This window comes from Molossus molossus, unplaced genomic scaffold, assembly GCF_014108415.1.
Source record: "Molossus molossus isolate mMolMol1 unplaced genomic scaffold, mMolMol1.p scaffold_m16_p_14, whole genome shotgun sequence".
Taxonomy (NCBI): Eukaryota; Metazoa; Chordata; class Mammalia; order Chiroptera; family Molossidae; genus Molossus; species Molossus molossus.
The window spans coordinates 34,649,715-34,659,868 of record NW_023425349.1 but is presented as its reverse complement, the minus strand read 5'-3'; the positions used below and the strand labels follow the sequence as shown (position 1 = coordinate 34,659,868).

The window sequence follows — 10,154 nt, the reverse complement described above, 5'->3', positions numbered from 1 at the left end:
TGACTCAGACCTTTCAGAAGCAGCATTCTGTTCCCCTGTAAGCAGTACAATGAGTAGTTCAGAGATGGATACATGACCAGTTGGAACCCATAAGTCACAATGTTGTCAGAGTGACACCACATTTTTTAGTTAAAGGGAGAATTTTTAAGGAATGAAGTAAGCTCTACAGGCAGGGAGCATTGCATCACTTGTACCTGCTATCACACAAAACCTAAGAAAAGTCAGCACAGAAGACAGAGAGCCAAGAAGTAGAAACTGAATGCTAATGACATTGAGTCCCTGCATCAATCCTACTACCTGAAGCCTACCCATGAACTGTTCTGTTACCCGTCATACATCGCCAGTTTGTTTACATCTGTTGGATTTTATTTTCTGTCATTTATATCCAAATGATTCTTCACAGTACAAGGGGGATTCTCAATCCTTGGCTCTGCCTTCTGAGCTCAGTTTTCCCTTATGTGAAAGGAGATAACAATACCTACCCTTCAAGGAGTTGTAAAGATTAAATGGAATAATAAATGTTAGAACATAAGTTTATTCCATAACATAGAGAAGCAAGGAACATCACAGTACTTAATTTTTCTAAATTAAATCTAGCTCAAAACTCACATTTACCAGAGTTCAAAGACATCCATTATTAATCATGATTGGGTTTCTTTCTCCTCTTTAGTGTGGTATACACTGACAAAAAAAAAAAAAACAACCGGAAAAGAAAACCACTTAGAAAAGAAGCTGTTTGAGTCTGGCATGGTTGCCCCTGGGACATGCATTGTCTAAACCCATATGGTCAATTCAAAGGCAGGCGGCTCTACAGCATCTGTGCCAAGTTTGCACACGAGCTTTTTTGTTGCAGTTCCCAAGACTGTGTGCTAGATGTGTAGTGCCCTAACCATTAAATCAGTTCTCCTCTGCCCTGGCCGGTTAAGCTCAAAGGCTAGGGTGTCAGCCCATGGACCAAAGAGTCTCGGGTTCGATTCCAGGTCAAGGGCATATAGCTGGGTTGCAGGTTCAATCCCCCTTCCCGGTCAGGGTCATGTGGAAGGCAATCAGTCATTGTTTCTCTGTCGCATTAACATTTCTCTCTCTTTCCCTCCCTTCCACTCTATCTAAAAATCAATGGAAAAATATCCTCAGGTGAGGATTAACAACAACAATAATAAATCAGCTCTCCCCATTAGAAGTCCTGATATCTCCTAGTGAACTTCTGTACAGTTCTCATCACTCATGGAACCCATCACTACATTTTTTCCCAAGTTCCTGGACTCAATGCTATCGTTGGGCAACTCCTCTTCTTTCAGCCCAGCACGTCTTCCATCTTCTCCTTCTCAAGAACACCCAGCTAAATTAAATTCCCCTCCCACATAAGAGTCTGGATAAAATTATAGACCAGATGTCTTGCAACTTTGAGTTGGGACTAAAAAATATATATCCATTAACAATTCCATAAGACAAGAAACCTAGAATTCCTGAAAGAGAAGAAAACCGTTACCTTTTTATCCCACCGGCAAGGAACAGGAGGCAGCAATTAATAACTTGATAAATTATCCTGCCATAAGTGTAAATTAATTAGCACAGCATAAGTATTCAATATTGCCTTCTCTCAGTGCTCAACTTAACAGTCTTCATCCAAAGGTAGTAAACTGAAATGCCAGGCAGGCAATACAAATGAGTAGAAATGGACAAATATAAGAAAAAATCATAGGCAACCAATCTTTAGCGTTGGCCTAATCAATGAAAATATGGTGAGAATCATGGTGAACTGGAGAGCACATGTCCACTTCCGAAGGAGGGAGCATCGCCCTGGCCGGTTTGGCTCAGAGGTTAGAGCGTCGACCTGCGGTCCTGAGAGACCCGGGTTCGGTTCCCACTAAGGGCGCGTACCTCGGTTGCAGTTTGTCCCCGGCCCTGGTCGGTCTTGCGGGTGGCAGCCACTCGATGTGTTCCTTTCACATCGATGTTTCTCTCTCTCTCTCTGTTCCTCTCCCTCCCACTCTACCTGAACAAAAAAAATGGGAAAATGTCCTCGGGTGAGGATAAAAAAAAAAAAGAAACAAAGGAGGGAGCATCTACTCCTTAACTCTAAATGGCTTTAGTTGATGGGAGTGAGTCCAGTGTTGCCAGATTTTAAGCTTGAAATATTGATTATTATGTACAATGTTGGCTACTCCAGTTTTTAATAAAAATACTACCGGCTACATTGTCTGCGCCAAATGTTACATATCAGTTGGTCATCTTTGAGCCTTTTTATGGTTTCAGCTGCTACATATATGCTGTTAGCTGGCAAATTTACATCTTCCCCACAGACTGCTCTCCCAAGCTTCAGATCCAAGCATCTAATTGCCTCCTGGTTAGCTTTTCCTTGTCACAGGAACCTCAAATTCAAATGTCTAAAATGGAACCCATCACATACACCCTACATCGGTTTCCAGGTTTGTATTCCCTATCTCAGTAAAATGGCACTAACATATACATCCATTTTCCTCTCAGAAACTCTGGTCATTCTCAACTCCCTCTCCCTCTCCCCCATTCCACTGATAACAAAGTCTAATTAGTTGTATCTGTGGGATTCACTTGAACCCATTATTCTCCATTCCCACCATCACTGCTTTGGTTCAGGCCTCATCATTTATTTCACCTAAATTAAAGTAAGACCTCCTAACTAATCTCTTGCTTTCAATCTCTAATCTCCTTGCCCGCATAGCCAGAGTGTTCTTTCCAAGATACGAGGTTCATTTTGTCAGTTCCTTGTTCAAAACTTTTCAATAATTTACCATTGCCTTCAGGATAAATTTCAACTTCTTAGACTGGTATTCAGGGCCCTTTGTTATCTTTTATTTCCAGGTGTATCTCCTACTGCTTCCCCAACCCCACCTCATTAAAATACCTTCATTTTCCCTAATGGGGCATTTTTCTCTACCCTAGCACCTTTACACAGGCTAACCCTACTGCTTGGACTGTCCTTACTTTGCTCCCTACACTCTCATTTTCTTGGTTCCTCAAACCAAGCATTAATTTCTTCTGGGACATATCCCCTGACAAGCAACCCCTTCCCCAGGCTGATTAGATAAACTTTTCTGCCTCCATTGTGCATATCTCTGTTTTATTGTTTATTACTTGACTGATTTTCCCCACTGAAATATGACTTACTTTAGGGACTCTGTCTTTCTTCTGTCTACTCGAGACTGAACACAATACCTGATCCAAACTAGGCACTCGATGAATACATATTGAGCCCTGCCTGGTTTTGCTCAGTGGTTAGTGTCAGCCCGTGAACCAAAGGATTGTAGGTTCGATTCCTGGTCAATGGCATGTACCTGGGTTTGATCCCTGGCCCCAGTCAGGGTCATGGGTGAGGCAACCATATCTCTCTCTTCTCTCTCTCTCTCCCCCCCCCCTTCCACTCTATCTGAAAATCAATGGAAAAATATTCTCAGCTGAGGATTACCAACAACAAAATATATATATTTAATTATTATAATCCAATTTAGGGTAGCAATGGAGAAACCTTTCTTGCCCAAGATCATATGGCCAGTGACAGAACTAGAGAACTCAGGTCTCCTCAATTTTAGTTCAGTGCTTTCCCAGACTAAGCAGGCCTTTGAGGGGGGTGAGGTGACAAGAGAGGCACTATACTAGGAAGACAGAGATTGAAGGTTGGCTCTAAAAAGAAGAGCTGACATGGAACAGAGTTGTTGTTTTAGGGTAAAGAGGAGTAAATGAAGAAAAATGGTTAAGCCCGGCGAGTGTGGCTCAGTGGGTTGAGCATCGTCCCATGGACTGAGAGGTCTCGGTTTGATTCCTGGTTAGGACACATGCCTGGGTTGTGGGCTTGATCCCCAGTAGGAGGCGTGCAGGAGGCCGGCTATTGATGTTTCTCACATCAATGTTTCTTTTTTTTTTAATCCTCACCCAAGGACATTTTTGCATTTATCTTCAGATAGAGCGGGGGAAAGAGAGGGAGGAAGAGAGAGAGAGAGAAACATCAATATGAGAGAGACACATCAAGTGGTTGCCACCCACATGATCCCTACTGGGGCTGGGGACAAACTGCAACTGAGGTACGTGCCCTTAGCGAGAACCAAACCCGGGACTCTCTGGTCTGTGGGACGACGCTCTAACCGCTGAGCAAGACCAGCCAGGGCAATGTTTCTATCTCTCTCCCCCTTCCTCTCACTCAAAAAACAAAAATCAATAAAAACATTTAAAAAAAAGAAAGAAAAACAGGTAAGCACATTTTATTTGTCATCCTTAACATGACTACTTGCCATAAATATCTCAGGCAACCTAAAGTTAAAAAGGAGTTAACTGACATGAGATTAAAAAAAAAAAAAAAAAAGAGGGAGCACACTCCATTTATTAAAGATGGAAAGAGGCTTGTAATCAGGAACCTTAAAAGAAATACATTTAAAAAAATTTTTTTATTGATTTTAGAGAGAGAAGAAGGGAGAGGGAGAGAGAGACATTGATGCATCGATCGGCTGCCTCCTGCACACCCCCTATTGGGGATCGAACCCTCAACTCAGGCATATGCCCTAGCCAGGAATCGCACTGGTGACCTCTTAATGCATGGGATGATGCTCAAACAACTGAGCCACACCAGGCAGGCAAAAGAAATACACTTTTAATATAGCATTTACATGATACAGCATATATACTTTATACAATTCTAAGCATATAAATTTATACATTTAATTCTCAAAACCATCCTATGTGGTAATGTTATTCCCATTTTACAGGTGAAAACACTGAGGCACTGAAAGATTAAGTTTGACTGAGATTTCAGAGGTAGGAAGTGGCAAAGCTAGGATTTGAATGAGGCAGTTTTGATTCTGGAATCCATATCCTCAACCACAATGCCTGAAACATAATTCTGTCTTTGACAAAAGGGGATCACCCAGGTTTCACTGTATGAAGAATGAGCTGTCTCTTGTAGACAATTTTTTTACCCTAAATTCAGGAAGAAGGCTGTTAGGCATGTGGGGGATGGGAGTTCTTTGTTCTGTGATGCAGTGATGACATCAGTATAAACTGCCACTAGGCTGAGAAAGATGGACTGGCTGCTAGAGGGCTTCCTTGGGGCTAAGGGGGACAAGGGGAGTCTCTGTGGCCAGCTGACCCATGCCCTCGCCTGCAGACACTGTGGCAGCAGCTGCCTCCAGAGTACAGGGAATTTAGTGATACTATTCCTGTTCATGATTTGGCAGATCCGAAAGTGGTGGCAGCTTGGGAGCTGGCAACATCTTCAGCCCTGGTACTCTGGAGATGTGATGCAAGGCAAGGTGGGTGACATATATGTACAGAGGGCTAAATGACTATTGACACCACAACTGCATTTTGGTGAGGAATCATTGGCATGGATGTGAGTCCAAGTGAGTGACTATAAGCCTTAAATGTGAGACTGGGTGACTGACCATTGACAGATTTGAAGCCAGATGAGTGATCACTTACCCTAGATGTAGGATTATGTAAGGGATGCTGATCTCCCCATGGGTACTGGGTAATGGCCCTTAACACTGGATGGGTAAGTGACTGTTGACCACAGATGTGGGGCCAGCTGAGTAACTGTTCACTCTGGATGTGGAACAGAGACTGAGAACGTCATGACACACCTTGTGTCTCTAAAAAGGCTGAGAGTATCTTTCTCCATTCCCCAGGGCCTACCACTTCTGTACCAGGTGGCTTTCCTTGGTCATCTGTGGAGGCAGAAGTCAGAAGAGGAAGAAGAGGAGGAAGAAGAGGATAAAGAAGAGACAGTATCTTTGGATCCATGTTTTCCCAAAGCTCCCACTGGAGAGCAAGCTCCCACAGCCCCATCCAAACCATTCTGTGATTCTGAGAGCCTCCACAAGGCCATAGGGACACCAGAGCAAGGACTCATGCAGACTCCAAGCCCTTCCAGATCATTCCCCACCTTTCAGATCCTGACCAACCTGCCTGTGAGGCATAAGACAGCATCAGGGAGTCATCTACAGCAGAGAAAAAGCCAGCTCTTCTGGGGACTCCCCTCTCTGCACAGTGAGTCTTTGGAAGCTATGATCCTGAGCTCAGGTGGCCCCTCTCCCCTGAAGTTACTTGTTGGTCCTTCTGTCTACTTCAACAAGTTTTCCTTCCTGCATGGATCCAACCTGCTGTTTGCCCAGTATTGCTCCCCAACCCAGCTTCCTACCCATAAAGTCCATACTACAAAAGATCTGGAAGAGATGGCTAATGATCTGCAGCAACTTCCCCCTCCATCTTTCTCTTCTGTCCCATCCCCACCACTCCATCTTAAGTCCTTTCCCATAGACCTCAAAGGAGTCCGTTCTGGTGCTCAAGCACATACACAGTGGCTTGTGGATCAAGCCCTGCACCCACAGCCTGAACTCCAAAGAACCAGATTCTCCAAGTTTTTCCCCTCACCTGAGGTCTGGTGGGGTATGCCATGGGATCCTGGCCTCCCACAACACATTCCAAATTCACTCTCTGCCTCTCTGCTGTCTCCTTCTAACCTTCTGGGACTCCTGACTAGGTTTGAGGCCCAATGGAAGACCATGGTGCAAAATAAGGATCCCAAAGCCTCTGAGCCAGTAATACTAGTTCCCAGCCAAACCCTCCCCTCTCTGCCAGAACTCCAGGGAGTCAGTCCTATAGGAGGCCTATATGGATCTGAGGACCTCTGGGAAACTACAAGGCAAAAAGAGAATCCTCAGATCTCTGAGCCTCCCACCCTTGTCCCTTGCCAATCTGTAGCCCCCATAACAGAGCCTCAAGGAACTAGATCCCTGGGAGTTTCACCTGGATGTGAGACTCAGTGGAGAGCCACAGGACATAAAAAGAGTCCTCAAGCTTCTAAACTCCCAATGCCAGCCCCGTACCAACCCCCCAATTCTCTGTCAGAATCCCAGAAGGTCAGCTCTGAAGGAGGATCTTCTATACTTAATGACTTCTGGGGAACCATGGGGCACAGACAGAAACCTGAGACCTCCAGGTCTCCAATGCCAACCCCCTGTCCTCCCTCAGACCCCCTGCCAGAACTCCAGAGAGGCAGTCCCATGGGAAATTTATCTGGATACAAGCCTCACTGGGGATGCAAAGAAAATTCAGGAAACCCACAGGCCTTTGAGCCCCCAACCTTGGACCTCAACCCTGGGTTCTATGGAACTAGCCCTGCACGTGTTCCATCAGGATCTGAGACTTTATGGAAAGACATGCAAAACAGAGAAAATATTTGGGTCTCTGTAGACTCAGTTTCCTCTCCCAGCCTTCCCTCATCCTGTCTGCTGGAGTCTCTAGGAATGGGACCCACGGCAGTCCTGTCTAAGTCCAAAGATTTGTGGGAGACCATGGGGCAGACAGAGAACCTCTGTACCTCTGAGTCTACAGCCCCTTCATGGGGGGACATGAAGCTGAGGGAAATCTGTTGTGTTCCTGTGTCCACGTTCTGGAACCATAACCCACATCCACACTCTATGTCAAAGTTTCACTTAAGTGAGCCTATAGGAGACCAAGGCAACTGTAAGCGTGAGGGGGAAGCAGTAGAACAGAGAGAGAACTACTGGGTCATGCAGCAACCAGCCCCACCTCCCAACACACACACTGCTCATCTACCAGATCCACACATTGACCTTGAGTTTGTGTGGAAGAATGTGCAACAAAAACAGATCCCCCAGGGCCCCAGCCCTCCAGCAATGGATCCCCTGGCGCCAATACCCTGGCCTCCCACCCTAGCTAAGGCTCTGAAGACTGAGCTCAACCAGTCTGGCCTACACAAGGATGAGCTGTTCCTAGAAGCTAAGGCAGAGATCCCACCCTCCCAGAGAGAGGCTGTCCCAGAGATGTCCACCCACTCTGGAATCCAGGCCTGGCACTGGAGTAGAGAATTAGAACTCAGGCTAAAAAAACTACAGCTTAGCTCTGCTTCCAGAACCCCTGGCCCAAGTCAATCATTTGGCAGCTTCCCTGCCCTGAGTTCCACAACTCCAGATACTTGGAGACGCTTTTCCTGCCCCTCACAGCAGACTCATCACCCCAGTCTGTGTTTCCACACTTCAAGCTGTCATTCCCCAAAAGATGAGAACACAATAACTCAGCCTGTCCAGATATCCCACTATTATCACTCCCACTCTTCTTCCCATCCTCAGCCACAAGGGTTTAGGACAGAACAAATGTTTCAGAGAGAGCAAAGAATGAAGGCAAAGATGATGGCCCAAGTGGCCCAGGTCTCACCTCAGGGATCATGTATTCACATGGAGGCTGATGACAACTGCCCAGGCTTAAGAGATCCCTCTAACTCTGAGGTTCCAGTCTCAGGTAACAGACAGGACAAGGCTTCAGTCCTATCTTCAGCCAAAAAGACAGACAGCCCCAGGAAACCCAAAGCAGGAGACCACAGAAGAGCACATGCAAGATTGGGGTCATCCACGGTTACAGGGAAGAGCCACCCAGCCCAGACCAGAAGACTAGTGGAGGCCCATGGAGGCCGACTTTTCCAAAGATCTCAGCACAGGAACCACAGATCTCTACACATCGTTCTCCCCAAGAAGCTTCACTCCAAGGGTACAGGGCCCCAATATAAGCAAGGGGCAGGGCTGAGAGCTGGTGATATCCTGATCCCACGGCACTGTAAGCACTGCCCTTGGGCCCACATGGAGAAGCATCTGTCTTCCCCCACACCTCAGGCTCCCCTTATTAGGGGTGTCCAAAGGGTGTTAGGCAAATTTCTGGGTACCCATGAACTCCTGCCCACCAAATCCAGTCAGCATGATGAAAAAGCTGAGAGTACTGGCATCTGAGGGCTGGGGAGACAGAAGAAATCCTAATAAACTAGCTGAACTAGACAAATCCCACTCATGATTTCTTTGGAGTCTGGGGTACTGGGAATGTCAGTTCCCTACTAAATTCTGCAGCGGGTATATTCCACCAGAATCAGGTCCCTAAAATAGAGAGCTCAGAATTCTGCAGGTTTAATTTTCTTTTCAAGCCCTCCACAGATGATCAATCTGGGGATCCACACATCCCTTGAGGCTAAAGGCCATGGGAGCACAGTTCAATGTTGCCCTTGAGAAAACCTTCACGGCAAGTGAGCAGAAGGAAAATGCATCTATTCACATGAGCACAATTCATCTGGGTCTAGGCAGACCCAGGGTATGCCTGGGTATGGTCCCCTTCTTCACCCACTTGACCCACAAGTTCTCCACATATCTTTCCAACCACTTCTTCTCAGCCCTCTGTTCTTTTTTCTCCCTTGGTCAGCCCAAAAACCATTCATTCCCAAGGCTACAAAAACAAGTGCCTTTCACGTTTAGTGGCCATTTGGATTTCTTCTAGAATTGCCTGTTTATATCCTTTACCCATTTTTCTACTGCATTATTTGTTGGATAGTGTATTACTTTTCTATTGCTGCTATAACAAATTACCACAAAAACAAAACAAAAAACAAAACACAAATTTACTATCAGAAAAATAAAATCACAAGGATGACAGGGTTGCATTCTTTTCTGTAGGCACAAGGTAGGATTTATTCCTTGCCTTTCCTGGCTTCTAGAGGGTGTCCACATTCCTTGGCTACTGGCCCTCTTTCTCCACCTTCAAAGCTAGCAAAGGCAAGTTCTCACATCACTTTGCTCTCTATTGCTTCCCTCTTCCACTTTTAAGGACACTTGCAAATACATTGGGCCCAACTAGATAATCCGAGACTTTTCTTCTCTTAAAGTCAATTGATTAGCAACCTAAATTCCATTTACAGCCTAATTCCCTTTTCTGTGTAAAATAACATATTTATAGGTTGCAGAGATTAGGACATGGACATCTTAGGGGAGTCATTATCCTGCCTACCACAGATATTAACTCAACTTATGTATGTTGCAGATAGTTTCTCCCAATCTGTGGCTTAATCTTATAATTTTAAGGTGATTTTTACTGTACCAAAGTTTTAAATTTTTATGTAATTAAATCTACCAACATTTTCCTTCAGTGGCTTCTAAGATGTTTTATCTGGCACTTTTATAGTTTTATATATTAATGTTTAGATTGTTAACATTTTTTTATATTTAAAAAAATTTTTTTTCTTTGATATTAGAGTGGAAGAGATAGAAACATCAATGAGAGAAAACATTAACTGGATGCCTCCTAGATGCCCCCCAGGGGGATTTTGCCCACAACCTGGACATGTGCCC

At 45.1% G+C, this 10,154-nt stretch overlaps 1 protein-coding gene across 1 annotated transcript; it reads left to right on the top strand.

Moving 5' to 3' along the window:
• Positions 1-5,048: 5,048 nt before the first annotated feature.
• Positions 5,049-8,771, top strand: CUNH9orf131 (chromosome unknown C9orf131 homolog). The gene is made up of 4 exons (XM_036261776.1): positions 5,049-5,279; positions 5,655-6,325; positions 6,607-6,621; positions 6,758-8,771. The coding sequence occupies exons 1-4, from the start codon at positions 5,049-5,051 to the stop codon at positions 8,769-8,771; spliced, it is 2,931 nt and encodes a 976-aa protein (XP_036117669.1).
• Positions 8,772-10,154: the final 1,383 nt, after the last annotated feature.

What these genes read in the sequence shown, in the direction of transcription:
- CUNH9orf131 (XM_036261776.1), top strand. Translation starts at nt 5,049, where the DNA reads ATGGACTGGCTGCTAGAGGGCTTCCTTGGGGCTAAGGGGGACAAGGGG. An exon ending in GAGATGTGATGCAAGGCAAG is followed by an intron (nt 5,280 to 5,654) that starts GTGGGTGACATA and finishes TCCATTCCCCAG; the next exon opens with GGCCTACCACTTCTGTACCA.